The sequence below is a fragment of the Podarcis cretensis genome, assembly GCF_951804945.1.
Source record: "Podarcis cretensis genome assembly, chromosome: 10".
NCBI classification, from domain to species: Eukaryota; Metazoa; Chordata; class Lepidosauria; order Squamata; family Lacertidae; genus Podarcis; species Podarcis cretensis.
In genome coordinates, this window is record NC_137179.1 from 29,776,584 (window position 1) to 29,801,415 (window position 24,832).

General features: G+C 45.2%; 1 protein-coding gene and 1 long non-coding RNA gene across 3 annotated transcripts in view; one reads left to right on the forward strand and one right to left on the reverse strand.

The window, feature by feature from the left end:
* The window catches only part of TRIOBP (TRIO and F-actin binding protein), a 63,910-nt gene that overhangs the window by 33,474 nt on the left and 5,604 nt on the right, over positions 1-24,832 (forward strand). For both annotated transcript variants that reach the window (XM_079992151.1, XM_079992150.1), the window contains exons 9-17: positions 11,299-11,355; positions 11,919-11,987; positions 13,526-13,615; positions 14,610-14,719; positions 16,910-17,462; positions 19,030-19,125; positions 20,481-20,628; positions 21,976-22,087; positions 23,360-23,519. In XM_079992151.1, coding sequence (XP_079848277.1) covers positions 11,299-11,355; positions 11,919-11,987; positions 13,526-13,615; positions 14,610-14,719; positions 16,910-17,462; positions 19,030-19,125; positions 20,481-20,628; positions 21,976-22,087; positions 23,360-23,519 — 1,395 coding nt within the window. The remainder of the gene's footprint in view (positions 1-11,298; positions 11,356-11,918; positions 11,988-13,525; positions 13,616-14,609; positions 14,720-16,909; positions 17,463-19,029; positions 19,126-20,480; positions 20,629-21,975; positions 22,088-23,359; positions 23,520-24,832) is intronic.
* LOC307225402 lies at positions 15,206-16,258 on the reverse strand. The gene is made up of 2 exons (XR_013842976.1): positions 15,806-16,258; positions 15,206-15,343 (listed from the first exon to the last, which is right to left on the reverse strand). It is a non-coding gene; the product is annotated as an uncharacterized lncRNA (long non-coding RNA).

Below are 24,832 nucleotides of genomic sequence, written 5' to 3' on the forward strand. Positions count from 1 at the left end.
TAGACTCACCCCAGGACAAATCTGGGCAGAAAGGAGATTGTAATCGGTGCTCATGTAAGGATTGGTTGGAAAGACGTGCCTCCTGATCCTCAGAGTTTCACCAAAAAGGGTGAGAAGACAGAAGTTTAACAGGCGCATACCTAGAGCAATATTTATAGAAATACACGGAGAACCAGTCAGCTGTAGCTTTTGCCCATGTAGGGTGTGTTGAGAATGTAATGAGCATTCGGCTCATTCTTTGTCTCATGGCAATTGGAAACATCTGATCCATGTATTGTATTGAGCCATACTCTGCCCTTTTGTCCTGCTGGACAGACTCTGGTTTGCAATGGGCTGCAAAGCCAAACGTATTTGGGATCCTGATTCAAACCATCGTCTACCCAGTGAGATGAAACACCAAACTACGGCTTGCTGCAAAGCAAAGTTTGGCTGCCTCTAAGTGCCCTAGATCAGGGGAAAAGAGAACGTATGAGGACAGGGTTGATGAGACCAAACCATGGTTTAGTGATATGTCTGAACAAGCCCAGAGTAAAGTAGCTTTTATCATGACCCATCTGAGGCTACTCAGATCATGCCTCTCCATTCTCTCCTCACCGTCCTAAACTGGATTGGGGAGGCCTATAATGGCCCATGTGGCTTCGCATGTACCACCTCCTTTAATTGTCTGCTCTCCACACATTCTCTAGAGCTAGGCTGTTCCAGCAGTTCCCAACGAGCAAAGCTTTCAGATTAGGGCCATTTACTGGCTTGGAATATCTTAGGACAGCAGGAGTTGTGCCAGTCTAAATGCATGTTCCTGGCTGCTTCCCTAACCAATCTGAGTCCCAATCAAGATAAACCTTTGTCTTGGGTCTTGGCTATTAGTTTCATCTTTTATTTTATTTTCACAGTTTTCCATTATTGATAATAAGCTGCTCATGCATTCTTCTCATATGTGAAAATGTTCTAACCCGCACTCCAATGCCAACCCCTCTACACATTTCCAGCCAAGCATCTGCTGAGAAGCTCCTTGTGCAGTCTAGAACCCTGAACAATTAGGATTCCAAACTGTGTGGCATATCTTCTCGTGGACAGCAGGCTTCCGGCTAGGGGCGCTTACACATGGAAGGCAGCATGGCCACACAAAGGGTCCATGATAGAGGCAGCGGGCCTCTTCCTCGTTCTCCTTTGCACTATTCTGATTACACGTGGGAAGTGAACGCCCAAATAGGGCTGAGTTGTCTGTCAAACTTATGCTTCCCAGCTAGGTTTGAAATCGCTTAACTATTTAGGCATACTGTTCATCTCCCCACTCACATTCAGGGGAGAGATTTGCAAATGTTCTGTCCTCAACTTTTATTAGAAATCAGAGTTCCTTCGCCTGAGCGTCCCACAATGAATCTTGACAGATCATATGGAAGTATCCTGACTATTTTGATAGCTGTGTGAGGAGTTGTTCTGGCTAGGGAAGGGTTTCTAGCAGGGATTGCCGGCAGCTTTTTTTGCCCTCAGGTATGTTTGGAAAGTTACTAGCTAGCCTGCATGCGCATACCTTTTTTTAAAAAAAGTCATTTCACATGGTAATATCCTGTTTTATTGGGTGAGGCGGGAGAGACCTAACACGGAGTTTACAAAAGTGTTCCTGCTCTGTCACCTAAGGTTGATTTTTTACTTCAGGTAAGCAACTAGCTGAATGCCTATTTAAAAAACACATGACTGTGCTACTTGAAAGATCATATTACTAGTGCCGTGAATCAGGACAATGTTGTAAAGCATAGATTAATTGCGTACCCAGCAGAAGGGTTTGCATTTAAAAATTAGGAAGTAGAGACACATCAAAGCTTTTAAAGAAAGCAGAGGAAGTCGTTTTATCCTTTCCCTTCCATTCCACCCTCCCTTGCTTAACTGTTTCTGTGGGTTGTTTTGGGTTTTTTTACATCTACAGTCACCTGAATTGCCCCACATCAAATCTAGTTTGTTGGCAAACTGGGCACATGGTACAGTGATGCTAACTGCTTCTGTGTGGTAGTGATGAGGATCCATTAATATCCTGGTTATGGAATATTGTGTTTCTGGTATTTAGCTACTATTATCTGCACCACTTGATTTTTATTTAAATTAAAAAAAATTATTTGCTGCTTTTCTACTTAATTCAAAGTAGCTACTGGCAATGCTGCTTTTGACGCTGCTTTGGTTTCTGCAGCAAGTTGTTTGCATAGATCTTAACTCGTTTCAATTCCTCCTATGCTTGAACCCGCACAGCTGGCTTTGCACGATAGATGCGCACAGATCTATCTGAAAGGCAGTGCATGAAGATTTGCAGGAATGTATCCCTAATTATTATTGCGTAATTATAGGATTATTGTATAATCTTAGAAGGTGCATAGCTGTGACTGTCATGAAGGGACCCCACACCTCTGAATTTGCTACTACGCTGCTAGATAAGACTCTGAGCTCCATAAAATGATTATCCAGAGTGGAAGCGGGAGCCAGACTCCACAGCAGGATAATGCAACACTAAGCGTAAGACCTTTCTTATTGCTGGTCAAACTTCATTAGTGAAAACCAGATGTGGAATGGGTTAAAAGACCCTAAGCAAAGGAACAGCATGCTGTGTTGGGGTTTTTTTCCTTGTAGCCGATATTGTGTCCTCCTTATCTCATCCCTATCTGTCACACAACCTATTTTTAATAAAGTGTGTGTTTGTTTTTCCTTGCCCTGGATACCATGCACTGTTTACTTTAATGGGGGCCTTCAGCTGGGGTGAGCTGGTCAACTGACTTGATGGAGTTTGAATCCTGAATAATTTTGATTGGGATGTAGACTCTTTCCATGTTATCAACGTAAACAGGGTTTTTTAATGCCAGTTTTTGGTGTGTAGGGAAAGGGATGTGCAGTTCAGGTGGTTTAGAGGTTGATCTTGGCTGGAAGTGGGACTTTTCTGCAAGTTCCCAGGATTCCTTGGGGCAACCCATGACTCTTTAAAGTGGTATGGTGCTTCTAATGTGTAGTGCGGATGCAGCCAAACTTAGGTCTTCCTGCAGATCAGATCCAGCTCTCTGTTCATTGGCCCTCTTACCAGATGTCCTCTCACCGAGCTTTTGGGTAGTGGTTTGGGTGAGCCCTTGTGCTTGCCTTAACTTTTGTCCACTTAAATTTTCTAGACTAGTTTTCACTATTTTTAGTGTGTATTCTGTTACAAATTGCCATATCATTTCTGTTGGGGTCCAAAGCATGTTTGAAAACTTTGTGCCACTTTAATCATCAAAACAGCCTGTTGAAGAGGGTCAATACATAGTAACTTTGCCAGAACAGCCAGTAAGATCTGCGAGTGAACAGGGATTAAAATCTGATTCCTCACAGCAGAATTCTCCTCTTTTGCACCAGACGTGGGTCAGTTGCTATTATGTGCCAAACCCACCCAACTACCCTTCTCTCTCTTGTCAGTCTCGGGACTGGCTTTCTCCATCCTTTTCCAGCTCGGCCTTCTGGTTTGTTCCAGGACCAGATAGATTCTGTGGTGAGGATGTCACCAGCCATGAATTGAGCTTTCACCCTCAGGAGGATAAATGTATTTCATACTCTCAGGAAATTATGGACTGCCTTTTTATTCAGGCTAGTTGCATGCTCACCACTGGACCGAATTATCTCCTTACAAGCCTTTTGAGCTTTCTTTCTTGTTCCTCCTTTACCTGTTTGGGCCATCCTATGCAATTCCTTTCCTTCTTTTGGTGCTTGTGTTCTTTGCACTCTATTATCATGCTCCCCCCTGTAGACCTGCTTTTGCCAGCTCAGCATATTTAATTCCCTTTAATCTTTTCATATGGGACGCAGGTGGCGCTGTGGGTTAAAGCCTCAGCGCCTAGGGCTTGCTGATCGAAAGGTCGGCGGTTCGAATCCCCGCGGCGGGGTGCGCTCCCGCTGCTCGGTCCCAGCGCCTGCCAACCTAGCAGTTCGAAAGCACCTCCGGGTGCAAGTAGATAAATAGGGACCGCTTACCAGCGGGAAGGTAAACGGCGTTTCCGTGTGCGGCTCTGGCTTGCCAGAGCAGCTTTGTCACGCTGGCCACGTGACCCGGAAGTGTCTCCGGACAGCGCTGGCCCCTGGCCTCTTAAGTGAGATGGGCGCACAACCCCAGAGTCTGTCAAGACTGGCCCGTACGGGCAGGGGTACCTTTACCTTTACCTTTAATCTTTTCATGCAATGCAGCCGATTCATCCCTCCGATCAGTTTGGCTTTGTTTCTGTGTCAAATGGCATAGTGTCCTAAGACAAAACACAACACATGGCAGTGCTGCTAAATTGCTTTGGCTGTTTCCTGCAGAATCATGCAACGGTCATCTTAAAATTGGCATTTCCTGCTGATCCTCCAGATGTGCTTAGCCTACCACTCCCATCAGCCCTGACCATTAGCCATGCTGGCTGGGTTGAACTTGACAGAGAGTTCAGAGTCCAGCAATATCACAGGTTCACACTGTATAATATGGAAGATCCACAAGCTGAAGCCTGGTCCGTGTGGCTTGCAGCTCTCCATCATTTTAGTGTTGCCATCATACAGGGTTAAATTTTATCCTTGCTCTTTTTCCACTGGGGAAAATGCCTGACACACCATGCATCTTTCTTAGATAAATGTGCTCCATCTCATTACTTTGATGTTTGTTGCGGCTACTACTTGTGTGCTATCTTGCTTCTAATCTGCATGACGGCCCAGTCTATTTGGGCTTAAAATGCCATGGAGACGCAGTACAACATTTGGCTGCAAAAATGCAAATATATTACACATGCTGCATTCCTTTGGCCCCTTTTGAAACCTGGGTGTAACTGGCTCAAGTGATCCATTATAATCGCTTGCTGTTTATTGTTCATGTTTCTGTAACCATCTAAATACCTAGGGATTTTCTTGCAAAACTCCTCGTGTATTTCTTCTTCTGGGAATTAGCAACCCAGACATTGGTGGTTAATCTGGAATGAGATGGAGGAAACTAGGAAGTGGATAAGAGCATGGTTCTCTGGTTTGGTAAATGATGTAATCATGCTTCTGGTGCATCAAATGTTTTAGTACTGTACAACATATGTAGTATTATGGGATTAAATGGGACTGACTCTTAACAAAACTAGAACAGCAATCCTAACAAATTTGAAGTCATTGGAGATAATCTAGATTTGCTGATGCCTTGCACAGTGCTGCTAGTGTTACTTAAATTTAGCATTGCTTGTTGTGACCCAGGGGCGGGTGGGCAATGGAGTAAAATTGAAGTTCATGGTTAATTGCACATTTTTTAGCATAGCCATCTTAAATTGTTGTTGAATGGAATCTGCATACATTTAAAATACACGACTTCTCCCAAATAATTCTGGGAACTGTAGTTAACCCCACACAGTTCCCAGTACCTTTAAACTACAGTTCCCAGTCTTCTTTGGATGTAGCGGGAAATGTATGGTGCATACACAGTCCTAGGACCTGAACCAACTGGTTTAAATTATGAGAAAGAACGTCAGGAAGAACTTCCTGAAAGTATGAGCCATTTTGCAGTGAAAGCAGACTGCCTCAGAAAGTTGTGGGCTTTACTTGGTTCGATATTTTTAGGCCTCTGCTAATTGGAGATGCTGTAGCAACAGATTTTCTGCATTGGCAAATGGTTGGACTTGATCTTGTTTGAGATCCCTTCCAATTCTATGATTCTAACTGCTGTTGCTTGCTGCTGTTTGCACCATTTTCTACCTTCCGTCGTGATTTCTAGTTGCCTTTTTGGAAAGCAGAATGGGCAATGGCTTCCTAACTCAGCACATTCTGACAGTGTTCTTCAGATCCTTGTGGCTCTTCACTTCCCCCCTCCCCCAATGTGCTGCCCAAGCAATTGTTTCGGTATTCATGCTCTAGCAATGTTTAGACTGAGGTCATTTTTTATCACATCCCAGTTGTCAGCATGAGTTCCTTGGCTTCCTGTTACTTTTTCATTCTTGCCTCGTTGCTGGCCAAGGGAGGCCTTTTGGTTTCAACCGGATGGCTCATCACTCCACTTACGAGTTGATTTGTAACGTGACGTCTCTGTTGATCTGAGGCAACAAAAAGACCATTGAGGCGTATATATGTCTGGGTTGGACAGGACAATTCTGTTTTGATTTTTTTCAAATTTGCTAAAAACGCTTGACTCCCGCACTAGACTTTTAGGCCATATTCATACGATACATTTAAAGCACTATGATCCCGTTTTAAACAGTTGTTGCTTCCCCTGAATATTTCTGGGAACTGTATATTAAGGGTGCTGAGATGATGATTTATTTATTTATTTATTTATACCCCGCCCATGGGGCAGCTTCCAAAAAAATATTAAAATACTGTAATACATCAAACATTAAAAGCTTCCCTAAACAGGACTGCCTTCAGATGTCTTCTAAAAGTCTGGTAGTTGTTGTTCTCTTTGACATCTGGTGGGAGGGCGTTCCACAGGGAGGGCGCCACTACCGAGAAGGCCCTCTGTCTGGTTCCCTGTAACTTGGCTTCTCGCAGTGAGGGAACCGCCAGAAGGCCCTCGGCACTGGACCTCAGTGTCCAGGTAGAATGATGGGGGTGGATACGCTCCTTCAGATATACTGGATCGAGGCCGTTTAGGGCTTTAAAGTTCAGCACCAACACTTTGAATTGTGCTCGGAAACATACTGGGAGCCAATGTAGGTCTTTCAAGACCGGTGTTATATGGTCTTGGCGGCCACTCCCAGTCACCAGTCTAGCTGCCGCATTCTGGATTAGTTGTAGTTTCTGGGTCACCTTCAAAGGTAGCCCCACATAGAGTGCATTGCAGTAGTCCAAGCGGGAGATAACCAGAGCATGTACTACTCTGGCGAGGCAGTCCACAGGCAGATAGGGTCTCAGCCTACGTACCAGATGGAGCTGGTAAACAGCTGCCCTGGACACAGATTTGACCTGTGCCTCCATGGACAGCTGTGAGTCCAAAATGACTCCCAGGCTGCGCACCTGGTCCTTCAGGGGCACAGTAACCCAATCAGGACCAGGGAATCCTCCACACCTGCCCCCCCTCCTGTCCCCCCAAAACAGTACTTCTGTCTTGTCAGGATTCAACCTCAATCTGTTAGCCGCCATCCATCCTCCAACCACCTCCTGAGAGTTGTTAGGAGAACCCTATTCCCCTCCCAAAGCTACAATTCCCAGAGTTCCCTATGAAGAGGGATTGATTTACACCACTCTGGGAATTTGTAGCTCTGTGAGTGAAATAAGGGTCTTCTAACAACTCTCAGCACCCTTAACAAACTACAGTCCCCAGAATTATTTGGAGGAAGCCACAACTGTTTAAAGTGGTATCATAGTGCTTTAAATGTGTGGTTTGAATGTGGCCTTAAAGGGGTGCCTGGAAATGGGTAAAAGACAATGCAACGAGATCTCTCTTGGAGACTGGCTGCATACCTGAACAAGAACTACTGTATGCATCCAAGACAAAATTAAAAACGTCACTACTGAATGCAAGTGTTGCTTCTACACTTGCTCCAGGAGGAAGGATCTGCCAAATTTGGTGTATGCTCCACTTTTTGTCGTCATCGTGGGTGCATTGTTGTTACTGTTGTTGTTAAATAATAACTCTTTTATTATTTTAAAATTTTAAATTTTATTATACATTTTTACAGTAAAGTAAATAGGAATTGGGGGAGGGAAGAAACAAAAGAAGACACAGGATAACGTAACAATAACAGAATGACATTAAAATGTTAATAATAATAATCCTGACTTCTAAAAGGTAGGGATCATTCCGTGGCAACTTAACAAGTTGCAAAACAATAAAGTGGAACAAACAACGTCCGATCCCTTTTAAAAGTTAAACGTTCTTCTGGGTTTGAGAGTTTTTAATCCTTCTGTACGGATGGGCAGAGGTGCAACTGTAGCTCGGCAGAGAAAGGGTGGTTTGAGCATGAAGCAGTGAGGACGTGAGGACCGCACAGTCCCATTTGTTGACTTTGCGTCCCCTGCCTCCTCCCTGGGGTGTTTAGCAATCCTGGAGGTGCAGAGTGAAGGAGCCTGGGTCACCTGGCTCTGGTTTCCATGTGGCTTTTCTTTCCCCTCCTTCCTGTTGACATCCAGTCCCTGCAACCAGACACCCCAGCCCAGCCCGGGCAGCGATAGGCTGGGAATGGCAGTTGTAGCAACAGGTGGCCCTTCCCCGTGTCCAATCCGGTTGTACCATTTGGGGCGGGCCGGGACTCCTCTGTGCTTTGAGCCTGCCTGCCATAACCTTGGGTGTAACCCAAGAACTCAGCCTTGGGAGATGAAAGCAGGGAAAGTTTCGCTGAGCTGGGTTTGCAAAATCACCTGGCCATCCTTGCGGATGCTTTCTTAGGAAAACTACAGGGAACTCTGAGCACCCACCTGGAAGGAGCTGCTTCCCACTCTTACCTTCTTCCCAGGTGTGGAGGATGTGGCAGGATGTGGCACGTTGGCTGGACAGCTTTCCTGTGAATGGCCATCTTGATGCAGATGACTCTCTGGTATGGATATGTCCCCTTCTGCTTTTCCCATTTCAGGGGTGGAGAGAGGCAGCCGTCTGGTCTCGCTACAGCATGGAAACCCATCTTGAAGCCTCAGGATTATAGAATCCAGATATACCTCCACCTACTCGCTTGTGTTCAGACTGGGCCTGAGGCACCCCCAATTTGAAAAGCTCGGGTTCTGAGGAAAAGCAGATCTTCCCTGCCTCTCTAGGAACGGATCTATCTGGAGCTATGTGGGCAGAGTGGGGAAGCAGAGTAAATGAAACCTCTGCAAGGCAGGCAGCGTCATTAGCAAAGTTGAAATGGTTCTGAAAAGTACCGAAATCCAAGAGAATCGGAGGAGAGGCAAGATAGGAAGGTGTTTGTGTGTAGTGGGAGTACATTTTGCTTGTGAATGGGGCTGTCTCTAGCCTGCTGCTTTTGATACCTTTATTTGTCCCTCCATTCCCCCTTGATATTTATAGTAAGCGGTGCGTCCAAATATTTAATTGTTTTCTCCGGATTTTTATTGTGTGTGTGCTGTGTGGGTGGGAGCTATGCCCATGTTTGATTTTGTGAAGCAAGAGGGATGAATGTTGCTCTATGTCAGCTGTTCTGAACTGGGAGGCAAAACTGGTTCGGCTGTAGCAGCCGTTTGGTGAGAGAGAGTGAGTGAGTGAGTGTGTGGCATTTTGGCTTTGATTTCGCATGGCATCCACCCTGTTTCTGTTGACTGTGCACAAGGCCTTTGCCAGCAGATGGGGTGATGGTGGAAAGTGGGGGGGCAGGTTGCTCATCGGAGAAACCTCCCTTGCGCTTCAAGAAAAGTGCTTTTAATCTCAGATCTGACTTGTTCCATAGCCGTGGGCAAGTAATTTTAATATATTGTATGTTTACTCCTCTCTTGTGTGGACATGACAAAACGAACGCTTGTTTGCTTGTTCAAACGAAAGCTGATGAAAATACGCTTTGGATTCTTTTTTCGTTTTCACAAACAAAACAGAACCCAGTCTATCTGCTTCATGGTGATGATTCTAGTTAATAATGAAAAGATTCAATTTCTGAAGGAAAGCTAATGATAGGAAGTGGTCTGTCCATTTCTTCAAATCGTGTCTCTCAACTTGACACAATATTCATTATGGGTGAGGAAATCATTGGGGGAGGGCCAGAATTACTTGCAGAACTCTAAGATTCTATGATTTGGTACTACAGTGATGCTGTAAGTGTTATACAAAATCTGAACTGAAATAATTTAGCAGCATCCCTAATGAATACGTAATTTAAATCTGGTGTCTCCTGTTTCTCTGTTCCTGGTGTGCTGCTTACAAAAGAAATTGTTAGATGCTGTGTGCTATCTGATTGAATCAGGAGGCTAATTCACTGTTTATGTATGTGTATATACACAGCATTGTGGGTTTTTTAAACAAAAACCAAAGAACCAGATAAATATATATTATGTTTTGGCTTTAGGAAAGTACAGTGCGGTTAAAATCAAAATGCTTCACACACACAAAAAGCTCACAGTAGCATCAATTAATGGTAAGCTTAAAGGTAAAGGTACCCCTGCCCGTACGGGCCAGTCGTGTCCGACTCTAGGGTTGTGCGCCCATCTCACTTAAGAGGCCGGGGGCCAGCGCTGTCCGGAGACACTTCCAGGTCACGTGGCCAGCGTGACGAAGCTGCTCTGGCGAGCCAGCACCAGCGCAGCACATGGAAACGCTGTTTACCTTCCCGCTATAAAGCGGTACCTATTTATCTACTTGCACTTGGGGGTGCTTTCGAACTGCTAGGTGGGCAGGAGCTGGGACCGAAAGACGGGAGCTCACCCCACCACGGGGATTCGAACCGCCGACCATGCGATCGGCAAGTCCTAGGCACTGAGGTTTTACCCACAGTGCCACCCGCGTCCCCAAATGGTAAGCTTAAGATTGTGCAATTATTTATTATTGCATTTATATCCCACTTTTCCTCCAGTGAGCTTTAAGTTGGCATATATGGTTTGACAACAACCCTGTTAGGTAGGTTAGGTTGCGAAACAGTGACTGGCCCAAGGTCACCCAGTGGGCTTCATGTCTGAGTGGGGATTTGAACCCTGATCTCCCAGGTCCTAGTCAGACACTCTAATCATTGCACCATGTTTGCTGGGGAAAATTACTCCTCTCCAAAGAACAGAAACCCCTGGAGTGCTGAACTGTAATAGTTATTGGGGCTAGGCAAATTAGATCTAGCTTGAATTTTCTCTCTTGGAGTGCTTTAACCAGGGGCATAGTAAAAAGTCTGGGGTGCCTCTCTTTTTTAAAAAACTTCCTGAATCAGCTTAAGGGTCTGTCTAGTCCTGCCTTCCTTGATCTGCAGATGTTTTGGCCTCGCATCAGCCCCAGCCAGCATGCTCAATAGTCAGGGACCAGGGAATTCTACTTCAAACCTTCTGCAGGGCAGCAGGTTGGGGGAATCTATCCTTTTCATTTTTGCACAACCAGAGACTAGCCAGACACCTCCTCTGCTCGTTACAAGTAAACGTAGAACTTGATTCTTCTAATTGCCACAAGTGTCATCTTTCTACGCTCCAGTTTTCCAGATATTTATTTCAACCATTTAATCCATCTTAATTACAATTGTGTATGCATGGTATACAGAAACTCAGCCCATTGTTTTCATCATATACAGACTAAAATCAGAATTCAGTGATAACGCCTGCTAGAATAAAAAGAAAGTCTTCATTTTTTTTGTTCAGATATCGTTAGATCTCAGACATACAGATTTCTTGTAGACGTCTACGTTTGTCTTCAATCTCATGCCATTTCATAAATGTCTCTGTGTGTTTTCCCCTCCCTCTTTCCAGCCGGATCTTCTCAATTTCAAGAAGGGATGGATGTCCATATTGGATGAGCCAGGAGAGGTAGGTCCAAAGAAATAAGTGTATTCCTCTTCTCCCTCCTCCCCAATAAGCAGCAGGGATGACTGCTGCTTTTGACTTCCCTTCATGGTTGAATGTGCTGTTTCTCGGAAGCTTTTCTTGTGCCTGGTGCGTGAAAATCTCTCCGGATTTTAAAAACAAGCCAACAAATTTACAGAAAATGAACCTCTCTGGAGCAACCTTGCAGAAATTCCTTTTTGGAATGAAATGGATGCACAGCTGAGAACCTGGGGATCCCAAGACTAGGCATTCTTACTGCTACTTTTACCTAGCATGCTTTGTGTATTCCACAACCCCTGTTGCACGTCAATCCCTGTTTCCTGTCAATCTCTGCCCTACATCTCATTGAATAAACGCTGGGAGGGAGGTGTCTCCTGAGCAGATGGAGTGGTCAGAGTTGAGTTTGGCACCTTCTTCTTTTTTTATTGAGTGCAAGTTTGAAAGGTCAATGAACGCTGTGCACTTCCGTCGACGTTTTAATTTAGCTCTCCCCTCTTGTCTTGCCCTCCCCCTTTTCCTTCCCTTTTTAATGGTTCTGTCTGCAGTGGACGAAGCATTGGTTTGTGTTGACAGACTCGAGCCTGAGGTATTACAGGGACTCCAATGCTGAGGAGGTAAGAAAAGCTTCCTGGCCTGCATGACCTCTCCTGCACGGGGGGAACTTGCACAGCGATGGAGAGAAATTTACGGGTGTTCATCGTTAAAAGCACAGCATGCCATTATTACCTATTGTTTCCAATTTTCAGGTTGTGAGTGCTGTTCCTTGTGTAGCCCACACAGCACCACACAAGCACAGGTCCTGGCTGTACCATGTGTTTGTATTATTATTATTATTATTATTATTATTATTTTATTTATACCCGATCCATCTGGCTGGGTTTCCCCAGCCACTCTGGGCGGCTTGCAACATATCTAAAAACACCAATCCTTAAAAACTTTCCTAAACAGGGCTGCCTCCAGATGTCTTCTAAAAGTCAGGTACAGTCGTACCTTAGATCCAGAACACCTTGCAAGTCAAACGTTTTGGCTCCCGAACGCTGCAAACCTGGAAGTAAGTCTTCCGGTTTGTGAACGTTCTTTGGAAGCCGCACCTTGGTTTCCAAACGTTTTGGAAGTCGAACAGACTTCCGGAAGGGATTCCGTTCGACTTCAGAGGTACGACTGTAGTTGTTTATGTCCTTGGCATCTGATGGGAGGATGCCCTAAATTGGTTTCACAAGATTTAGATACCACTTTATTGTAATAAAACCTCCAAGCAGTTTATAAAACTACATGTAAGAAACTGTTAAAAGCAGTGATTTAAAACATTCAAAACGTAATCAGCTAAAAACCTGATTGAAACACATGCAAATATTTTACATTGTCTGGATAGGTTTTCTTAAACAAAAATGTTTTTTTGCAGCAGCCAGAAAGCGTACAGTGAAGGTGCTGTGTGATATTAATAGAGTGGTTTAATTATGAATCCCCCTTCCTTGGGAACTTGGAGAATTGTAGCCCTCTAAGGGGGGGGGGTGAGGGGGTCTCCTAACACTTCTCAGCACCCTTAATGTTCAGTTCCTAGGATGGTTTGCAGGAAGACATGGCTGTTGAAAGTGAGGTGGTTCTGCTTTAAATGTGTGGTGCAGATGTACGCAGGGGAGGCATTGGCAGGCTTGGGGAAATCAGTTTTGCAAAAGTGCAAGAATCTTTGAGGGGGTGGAACCCAAACCAGCTCAAGGAGGACTGAGCATGCTCAGTGCTCACCCCAGTGCTGACTGTTGGTCTAAAAATAGAAAACTGGAGGGGTGGGAGTGGGAATGGCTGGAATCCTGAACACTGCAACATTTTGTTACAGTTTCTGCTTGGACATTATTATTGGGTATGGGGGGGGGAGCAAAAGTGTGCATGGGACACAGTTTGTAAGGGCAGAGTGGAAACTATGGGAATCCTGTATCCTATTTTCTATTAACTGAGGAGGATTAGTAAACTAGAATTTTAATAATGTCAGGTCTGTGGGGTATGGGGAAAAAATATTGGAGGAAAGTAGATAGGATGTTATAGACAAGTGCAGTGTGTATGTGTGTATACATGTACATGTATGCTTTTTGTTGGTGGTGGTGATGCTATTAAGTGAGGTTCCATGTTTAAGCTGATGGTGTGGTGGTCATTTCAGGCTGATGAACTGGATGGAGAGATTGACCTTCGCTCTTGCACCGACGTGACAGAATATGCAGTGCAGCGGAACTATGGCTTCCAGATACACGTGAGTGCTTAGAACCCGTAGAGTCTGGATGGAGCAAAAAGGCCATCTGGCCTATGTGTGTTTTAGATTATTAAATACTGCTACAATAACCATGTTGTTTGAAGTGCGGAGGTGGGGTAGATATTTCTGCCTGCAGTTCACTTCAGTCCTTGATTATATAGTGTACAAGTTCTTCATTCTAACACCAGGGCACATATGTTGGGTGGTTGAGTGGCAAGGGGCCCAATTCTTGATTGATAACGTTGTTCCTCGAGGTAAGGAAGAGGTACCACAGCCCATGGACACACTTCCAGGTGGCAAGTGCCCCTGGGGATGCTTGGAGAGGGCTGTCTGCTGCCAGCTTCAGTGAGCTCTCTTTTCTAATGGATGGATTCAGTCCCATGGAACAGGAGCACCTGCAACCAGAAAAGAGAAGGGGGAGCAGAGTCAGGGGACATTGTCTTATTAAGTGTCTGCAAAACGTGTCTGTAATTTACATGTAGAAAGTGAGACCAAAGAGTCTTGGGCCAAAGATTCTTGGACTCAAGTCTCACTTAATTCAAAAGGCTCTCCTATTTAGATTTTGGAAATATAAGAAAACAATTGTGGGCACCATTAAATACCCATTTCATGGAAGAAAAACTGGTCGTGCTCAGGGCCCCAAACAGGCAAAATGCATGAATCACCAATAGCACCAGGCCAAAAAATTAGGCAACCCTCCTAAATCCAAAACAACTCAATTGAAAATAATAATAATAATAATAATAATAATAATAATAATAATAATAATGTGGTGGGGGCGGGGAGCTCAGGGGGGCTTGGCAGTTGCTATTGGGATGAGCATATATGAGACCCTGTTTAGCCAAGTCCCACATTTTTAGGCTCTGTGGAAGTAGATATGTTTGCCAGATATGCTTGAAGGGTTCAGTGGCAATGAAGCCTTGCATTGCATCTTCAGATCTCTTTGCTGTATTTGAAGGAGAGTACACGTCTGTGTCCGGTTTTTTCCTTTCAGACTAAAGATGGTGTCTTTACGTTGTCTGCAATGACATCGGGAATCCGGCGGAACTGGATAGAAGCTCTGAGGAAAAGTATACGCCCTGCCAGTGTGCCGGATGTCACAAAGTAGGCACCTTCAGATATTTCCCCCCTTGTCTCTGACAGCACAGCGGTTTTGATCCGTTTTCCTGATTTATTAATTGGCCTGATTTGTATGAAACAGTAAGCCAAAGTTAAACAAACTTTGGCTTACTGGGGATGATTGAGGGGGTTGGTGCTTAAATGGGTTCTCTCCTCCTCCTGCCACACTGGGAGGAAATGGATCAGAGCACTGGCTTGGCATTAGGCAAGAAACAAATGCTCACCATTTTCTCTCTCTCCAAAAATACATGAGAACAAGCCAAGAACACTTGTTTCAGTAAATCTAGTTTTGTTCCTTTGGCCATTGCAGTTGCTCAGTGTGTTATCCTATGTCACAGATAAGCTATCTGATATTACTCCTGTAATAGACAGTTGCTTGCTGCAGCAAATCATTAGCCGCTGCTTAGGGGCAGGTGGGCAGTAATGACCTCATAGCCAAACAAGGAAGGAAACATGCACAAGTTCTTTCTCGGTAGTTCTGATGGTAGGTTAATACTCATATCCTTTGGGTGGGGAGTTCTGGAGGCCATGTTCAGAACAAACGTGGTAGAACTGTGATGCTAAAGAGTCTGGCAGAGAGTTTTTACAGAGTTAGGAAGCTGCATCTATCTAGCTTGAGATTAGGGAGTCTCCAGCCTGTTGGCCAGAGCTCCCCATTTGGCCTTGCTGGCCATTGGAGCCATGGGAGACCCACCTGCCCTATACCAGAGGTCAGTCAGACATGGCATTGGGTGAGGTGGGTAAAAAACCTGGCTCACCTGAAAAGGGGGTTTGCAGGTACCACCCATCAGCTTGTTGGCCAAAGCAGCAGCATGCATTACAAAGTGCTCTGCAAGACCCTGGCAGCCAAAAAAACAACACACATCTGATGTCACTTTGCTCACCTAGAATCATAAAATTGTAGAATTGAAAGGGACCAAGCTATAACAGCTGGCATCTAGCCCAACACCCTGCAATGCAGGAATCTTTTGCCCAATGTGGGGCTCGAACCCACAACTCCGAGATTAAGAGTCGCATGCTCTACCAGCTGAGCTCTCCCAGCAGGTATGAGTCAGTGTTGTCTACAGTAACCACCAGTCGCTCGACAGGGGATCAGGCAGGGGTCTTTCACAGTCCTGATTGGAGATTCAGGAGCTTGAACCTGGGACTTCCTACATGCCAAGCCTGTGCAATCTGGCGGGCCTCTGTAAGAACAGGATTAGGGATGGGCGATGCCGGGTTATCAACATCACGATGTTATCACCCACCAAAGATCGCGATCTGGCGATACACTGCGATATTGACACAACAAGCTGCATTGACCCCTGCCCTCGAGGCGGCAGGTTGAAACCGCTGCTGTCCGAGGGAGCTAAGGCAGTTTCACTTCAGCGCCTCGTGGGGCCGGGGATGATGCAACTTATCACCGGCGCTGGGGCAGAGGGATTCCCTCCATCCCCAGAACTTGGCATGGAGGGAACTTGCGCTGCTCAGCTGGGGGGCACAAAGGCTCCCGACCCCAACCCCTCAGCTGAGCATTAAATTGCTCTCACCCCCCCCTCTGGCTCGCACAAGCCAGAGGCTTCTTTCAGTTGCTCCGCTGAGAAACACATAGCTGTCCGTGCTTCCACAGAGCAGTTTAAAGTAGCCAAGGGAGGAACAAGTTATAAAAGCTTCCAATATACTGCCAGGTGAAGCCTCTGTCATGGTCTGCCCCTCGTACCTGTCCTGGGCGATACAGTCACACCTCATGTTATGTTTGCTTCAGGTTGAGCGTTTTCAGGTTGCGTCCCATGGCAACCCAGAAGTAACGGAACGGGTTACTTCCGGGTTTCTGCGCATGCACAGACGCGCAAAATGACATCACGTGCATGCTCAGAAGCGGCAAATCGTGACCTGTGCAGTCGCAGGTTGCGTTCTGTTCAGGTTGCAAGCAGGCCTCCGGAACGGATCCTGTTCGCAACCAGAGGTACCACTGTGTATCAATACATTTCCCAGGCCTAGGCAGGATGCTGGGCTCGATGGGTCTTTGGCCTGATGCTGCAGCCACACAAAAATTTTCCTTTTGTGTTGCCGCGTGACGTAACAGGGCTGACTGCACTTGGGCTGTTACCTGCATAACAGGATTGGGGAGAATTTTGTATGGCCCGCTTTTGCAATGCTTGCCTGCGCCATTCCCACCTCTCCTCCTGATTCTAGGCTATCTGACAGCAATAAGGAGAATTCCTTCCGCAGCTACGGATCCCCCAAGAGCTCCGTCAGGACAGAGGAGCAGCGGCCAAGCACAGGATCTGAGGCAGTAACCAGGAGCGGCAGCAGTAGGAGAGCAGATGGGTCGCGCCACGCTTTTGACTACGTGGAGCTGTCGCCCTTGCAGCAGGGGCCCGCAGGCCATGGATCTCCGCAATGGACAAGAGGGAGCGCGAGAGCCACAGAGAGCGTGGCCAAGCGCGAGGAGCTGGAGAGGGACCTGGCTCTGCGCTCCGAGGAAAGGCGGAAGTGGTTTGAGTCTCCGGCCACTGGGGTCCTGCAGACAGATGGCCTGGCAGGGGACGTCTGCCCTAAAGCAGGAGGCCACGAGGCCCCGGGGGGGCCCCTCTCCGAAGCCCAGAGGACTCGGCTGAGTGAAGAGATAGAAAAGAAATGGCAGGAGCTGGAGCGCTTGCCCCTGAAGGAATCCAAGCGGGTGCCCCTGATGGCACTGCTGAACAAAGGAGCCCACGAGGGTGCAAATGAGGCGCTGGAGAAAGAGGTACGGTTAGTCATGGCGTGGCCTTAATCGTTTTCAGGAAGAGAGTGCTGCTTCCTTTTTTTTCGCAAGCTTGTTTCATATTTTGTGTCAGTGTTAGAAATTCAGGTATGTAAACTAATCACCCAATGGCACCTTAAACCTTGGTATGTCTAGGCCCCTTTTTTTGCAATGAGATTTTATTTATTTATTTATTTATTTATATCACTTTTATTTGATTTTACAAATATAAATTTATAGCAATACAAAATACATATCCGTATAGAGAGATTTCTCTGAATCTCGAGACTTCCCCCCCCCCATCCCCTCCATGGGTCCTATTGTCAACATTTTCAACTGCATATTATTTCATAATCTATATTTTGTATCTATCCATATTATCCATAGTGTTTGTTACATTACAAGTGAGATTAAAATCCTGCTAATGTTTTCATCTGTTTACAGTGATCTTGTAAAATGAGATTTTTTAAAATTACTGCCGCTATTATTAATTTCATTTCTATATTGCTTTATATTTTAAAGGGCGGGGAATCTCAAAGCGGTTTACAACACATTAAAACATCAAATGAAACAATCCAGAATAAAACAAATTCAAGCTTCAGATCCTTCTCTAAATGACATGTGGCTTTTCCCCATGTTTATTTTCCTACTTAATTTATATAGCTGCTCCATAGCAGAAGTACTTTAGGAATCCAGGGTGGTGTAGTGTTTAAGAGTGTCAAGACTAAGACCTGGGAGACCAGGGTTCAAATCCCCACTCTGTTATGACGCTCACTTGGTGACCTTGGGCAACTCACAGCCTCTTAACAGGGGTGTCCAATTTTTTCCCAAAGAGGGCCAGATTTGATGAAGTGAACATGTGTGAGGGCAGACCAAAGTTTTTGAGCTTTTTTAAGGATTTTACCTCAGGAAATAAGCTGCCCCAGGGGCCGGATTAAACCGACCGGTGGGCTGGATTACGTCCCCAAAATGGACTTTGGACATGCCTGTTGTAGGGATTAACTGAGAAACGGTGTGAACCATGTATAACTTGGAGAAAAAGGTGGGATTTAAATGCGATAAATTAGCTCTTCTGTTTGCCTGCTTAGGAAAGCTGGAGAGGCCAGCCAGGTGTCAGTTGCCAACCCAGCATCCAGAGATCTCCACACCGTTGCAATTAGACCCTCGCCAGTCGCTAAAAGTGCTTGGCTCATTTCTAACCCTGCTCTGGGTGCCTCGGCCTCTCTCTGTTCTGAGTGTATATTGCCTTGTTGCAAAGAGCAGTGGTGACTGGTGCCCCTTGAGACTGGTAGGGTGGCAGGCAGGGAGACAGGCAGTAGGGGGAGTCAAAGCCCACGACAGGCAGAACCCACTGATTCCAGCTTTATTCTGCCTCCTCCTCCCTGCTAGGTCCTGCAAGGGCTACCATGGAGACTTAGGAGGAGGGAAAAGCTGCCAGGCAGTGCCCACCCCTTAAACTGGCAAGATGGCAGGCAGGTGGGGGCTGGATAAGGGCAGACAGAGGTTAGTACAGCATGTTGATTTGAAGAAATCCTTCAGTATGGTTAGACCTCATTTTTTTCCTACACAGGTCCAGGTTCTGAGGTCACAGCTAGAGTCCTTGCGTGCCCACAGTGAAGCAAAATCTCACCGAGATGGGCACGCACCCCGAGGCTACATCTCTCAGGTAACAACATAGCCTAGTCTGGTGATCTGAATCTGCCAGCTTTTCATTTTCTCTCCTCCCCACCAAGCTCATGCCATAAGGGCAGGGAAGCAAGGACTGAGGGGGGGGGGTTGCGGAGTCAACCTCATTTGCTTGCACTTAATATAGCTTATTGCTGCCATAGCAACCACAATCAGACCCATCTGTAATCAATGCTAATTATTTATAACTGTTGTATACAAAGACCTCCCTGCCTAATGCATGGCCAGGGCAGTCGGCTTTAGGGAAAATCAGAATAGAGCATGATCCTGGCCTGTCCTTATGCGTCACCTTTGTTGGTCTATTTATGGACCAAAAATAAGCAAAGCGTAGGTCTGGAGGAAAGAGCGGCAAGTTTAGCAAACACTGCAAGTATTTATTGCACTCTTGGCCCCTGAAACGAGTTGCCATATGATTGCAGCCATCTGCTGTGTTCTGTGTCGTGCACATCAAACTCTAGAAACAAAAGTGTAAAATATGTATATTTGCACACTACATTTTTTAAATTGTTGGTACATAAATTAAAGCCGCGGGAAGAAATATTGAGAACTGGTTTGCAGTCTTCATGTAATGAACTGTAAGCCTTATAAAGGCTCAGTTTTGCCCTGCTATTGTGTTTTTAATACGTTTCTTTCCATTTGTGATGTGGTTTTTATAAATGAACGGTAATACAACTCCATCTAGTGTAGAGTGTCTGGTGGGGGATCTCTACCATTCTTTTGCATTCATTTGCTCTTCGTATGCCCCCATGTGGCAACCCAAGATATAACCATGAGAGGGAAAGGCATTTCTGAATATTTCCATTTCACCACGTGTGTGTGTGTGTGTGTGTGTGTGTGTTCAATACATGCAACTAGCTCTGGCCGGAGTGGAGAACCTGACTGCCCTCCAGATGCCACTGAACTACAACTCCCATCATCCCTGATCCTTGGCCATGATGGCTTGGGCTGAAGGGACTTGGGAGCCCGACATCATCTGCAGGGCTGCAAGTTCCCCATCCCTGAACACTGGGGAGAGCTGTAAGATGACATCATGATCACTATAGCTGCTGCTGCTACTTGTAGGAAAAAGTTGGGTATACATGGCCACTGAGCCGGCTGTCTTTTAAGCACCTGAAATGTCTCTTGAATCAGGGTCCATGGCTTGGTTTGCCAAGCTCAGCCTTTGTTCACCCTAGATTTCCCCCCACTTAAGCCTCGCAGTCAGGCTGCCTGCAGCATTTCATTCTCTTCTCTTCTCTTCTCTTCTCTTCTCTTCTCTTCTCTTCTCTTCTCTTCTCTTCTCTTCTCTTCTCTCCTCTCACCCCCGCCACCCCCAACTTCCGATCTCCCTGGCAGGAGGCATGTGAGCGCAGTTTAGCAGAGATGGAGACTTCCCACCAACAGGTTATGACGGAACTGCAGCGGCATCACCAGCAGGAGATGGAGCGGTTGCGGCAAGAGAAGGAGCGGCTTCTGTCTGAGGAGGCAGCTGCTACAGCGGCAGGTAGGAGCTACTGTGTGTTCTTGTATACTTGGTTGATGGGTTGCTGGATGTGCCCCTTTGCCTATCTAAGATATGGTCATTAGAGCAGTCCCTTTGGTCTCCTAACAATTCCTGGCAGCTATAACAGACTACAGCTCCCAGGATTCTTTGGGAGAAACCATGATTGTTCCAAGTGGCATGACATTGCTTTAAATGTGTAGTGCAGACGGGCCCTAGCATTGGGGAACTTCAGCTCTAAATCCCTGCTTGGATATGAAGCCCATTGGATGACTTTGGGCCAGCCAACCACCCTCAACCATGATCTTGAGGGTAGAATGCAGGCTGGGGGATGACTGTCTTTGCCATCTTTTAAAGCTCCTTAGAAAGGTGGGACATAAGTTGATATCATCAGGACATGCCATGACTGTCTGTATACATATGTGTATGTGTGTTTATGCATATTGTATAGATATCTTCTCTGATACATGGAATAGAATAATGGGTGTTTTGTGTACATATGAGGCTTACTTCTACTGAGACAGACCATTGGTCTATCTAACCCACTGTTGTCTACTTTGACTGGCAGAATCTCTCCAGGTTCTTGTACAAAGGATCTTCCTTGTTGTGTGGTGCCTTCTCAGTTGCTGCTGTTGTTTAAACTGGCGAGATGGCAGAGATTGAATTTAACGCTTGTGCTGTGTCCCCACTGAGCTCTGTCCCTTCCCCCAGAAGGCTTGGCTTCTTCCATTTAGCTAGGAAGCATTAAAATGCATTGCAGTTTCTACTTCAGCACATCTCACGTGTCTTCCCCGGCTTCTGATTCTTTTGCCCATTTTTCAAATTTCCTTTTTTAAAAAAAATAATATTTATTACCTTTTCCAACAATTTAAACACTACAAAAAATAAAAACCATACAATACAATACAATACAATACAAAAAAACCAAAAAACTATACATTACACTAACAAAACACTAATATTAAACTAACAAAACAAAACAAACACAATTTAAAACACAACAAATAATTTCAATATGTTATCTTTCATTCCCTTATTTCCGCGACCACCTCACACCTCCCTTTTTGTATTCCACTTCTATTTTTCAGCAATTCCTTTCCATCTTCCTCTATTTTTAATCCTATAATTATCTTAACACATTCTAACCTTATTTTTCCTTTAATACTCTATTAATCTGTTTGTACTTAATTCCTTATAACATTTCTACTAAAGCCATATAACTTCATTCCAACATTTTTCTAACATTCATTAATTTTACAGTATTTCCGTAAATAGTCTTTAAACTTTTTCCAGTCTTCTTCCACCGACTCTTCTCCCTGGTCTCGGATTTAAAATTTCCTTTCCCTCTAGCAATTGAAGCACTGAAAAAGGCACACAGGGAAGAGCTGAATAAAGAACTGGGCAGGACCCGCAGCTTCCAGAAAGGTGGTTTAGACACCGATACACTCCGGCGGCAGCATCAGTAAGTAACTGCAGTGGCTCTTCGGCCCCCATTCTGAACTTGGAATAGTGTCCCTGACTTTAGAGAGGAGGGGAGGGTTGTCTGTTCCCAAGTGCAGCTTGCAACATCGTAGGATCTGATGAAAAGGAGGGATGGGGGGTGGATTGTGGGATCCTGATAACTAATCACAGAATCATAGAATTGTAGAGTTGAAAGGGAGGGTCATCTAGTCCAGTGTTTCCCAACCTTTGGCCTCCAGCTGTTTTTGGACTACAACTCCCATCATCCCTAACTAGCAAGACCCAGTGGTCAGGGATGATGGGAATTGTAGTCCCGAAACAGGTGGAGACCAAAGGTTGGGAAACACTGATCTAGTCCAATGCCGGGATCTTTTGTCCAACATGCAGCTCTTCTGCATAAATGTGGGTGGAATCCAGCCTGGGGTCACTTTACATTGCAGAATTTACATAGAAATAAGTCTCCAGCAATAATTGTTACCTCCATGGTAGTAAACACTGTCCTGAAGTTTCAGACCCTTAACAATTTAGCATTTTGGTTATGTAAATGAAAAACATCTAGAGAAGAAAACAATAATGAAGGCTTTTGATGTTTACTATTGGGGTGCTTTTTTGCCCCAGCTAATATTAATGTGCTGGGTTGTTTTTTGGTTTTTTAAAGTCCCATGAGATTTTTCCAAGAAAAACCAATCCAGGAAAAACAGATTAGAACCCTTCATCTGACACACCACAAATGGTTTTATTTGGGGACATTTTCCCACCTTGAGGCACATTAGAATTTTGCTTGGGATAGAAAACTCCCATCTAAAACTGTTTGTCGGTATCTTTTCTTTTAACTACCATATCCACACCAAGCAATAAGTGATTCGGGGAAGTCAAGAAGAGCCCTTCTCTCTTATCCCAAGATACACTGGAAATCAGATTAGCTTAGGAAACTGCCCTGAATACTGTCTCTGTCCAGCTTTTAGTGTTTCTGAGCATGCAGCTATCTTAAGCCAAAGTGCTGTTGTATAATAGATGCTATCAGTTTTCACTGGATTACAATGATCTTGTAATCAATGGTCATTTGTGCAGAGTCGTGACCAATCCCACCTGTCATCTAGCACCTTTGTTCTCTGGTCAAGGGGCAGCTTGTGCAGCCCACAAGGGGAACCCTGAGGTACCAGTGATGGCAGAAGAGGCCATCAGAGACGGGGAGGTCAGCTGTGTTTGTGGAAGAGCCCTGGGATGGAGTGACAGCTCTTGGCAACAGCAATTTTTTTTACCTCTGCTGCAGGTCTGACGTCGAGTCCCTGAAGAGGGAGCTGCAGGTGCTTTCAGAGCAGTATTCCCAGAAGTGCCTGGAGATTGGGGGCCTTGTGCAGAAGGCAGAAGAGCAGGAGCTTATGCTGCAGCACTGCCAACAGGAGGGAAAGGAGTTGCTGCGGCAAAACCAGGCGAGTGGCTTTCTGCGTAGACAGGAGTGGGGGACATTTGGCCTGCCAGATGTTGCTGAACTACAACTTCCATCAGACCTAGCAGTTGCTGGGGATAATCGAATTATTGCTCAGCAATATTGGAAAGGCCGAAGGTTTTCCACACCTGATTCAAGGGAATTGGGAAGAAGAAAGTTGGTGTGGAGGAGAATATCTTCTTCATCTTCATCATTATTTATTATTATTTATTATTTAACTGCGAGAAGCGAAGTTACAGGGAACCAGGCAGAGGGCCTTCTTGGTAGTGGCGCCCACCTGCCCTCCCATCAGATGTCAAGGCAATAAGCAACTATCTGACTTTTAGAAGACATCTGAAGGCAGCCCTGTTTAGGGAAGTTTATTAATGTCTGATGTTTTATTGTATTTTTAATATTTTGTTGGAAGCTGCCCAGAGTGGTTGGGGAAACCCAGCCAGATGAGCAGGGTATAAATAATAAATGATAATAATGATGATGATGATGATGATTTTCATTAATTTCATTACTGTATTTTCATTAATTGCATTTATTAATTGCTTTATATGAAAGGGTATCAAAGCAACTGCACAATATAAAATATAAACAGATAAAATCAATTAATTAAAAGCCAAAAGAAAAAAAATCCTAAAATGGGCATCCAGCAACACACTGTCACCACACAAAAAGATGAGTGCTGCAGTAGAAGCTAACTTCATTCCCAAAGGCCTGGGTTGATGATGATGATGATAATTTTATTTCGGTTCCAGCAAAATATCAAACATTAAAAATTTCACAATACAAAAATAACTAACTAACCAACCAACCCCTTAGTCTGGCACCTAAAAACTGACAATGATAGTACTAGGCAAGTTTCCCTGGGAAGTATTCCACAAAAATTGGTGGGAAGACCATCGAAAAGGCACATTTTTTGTGGCCACTCTCTGCCCTTCCCTTAGATGAGACACGGAAAAGGGCCTCCGATGAAGACCCACAGGATCTGGGCTCATTCATGTGGGGAGGGGCAGTCCTTGAGGTTTGAGGGTCCTAAGGCTTTATAGGTCAAAACCAGCACTTTGGGTGGAGACCAGAAACGAATTGGTAACCACAATAGTCAGGCTTACAGAGGTGATTGGGTAGCGTATGAAAGCAGGAGGGGGCCTTTGTGTGGGGGAGAGGAGGACCATTGCAATATTTGTTAATGTTTAAGATGCACAAAGCCTTTCAAAAGACAACCCCAAAGCTTCTAGCTCTTACCTAAAATTCCTATTGAGCTGCTGGTGGTGGTTCATGCTACTAACTGATGTTGGCAACAACTAT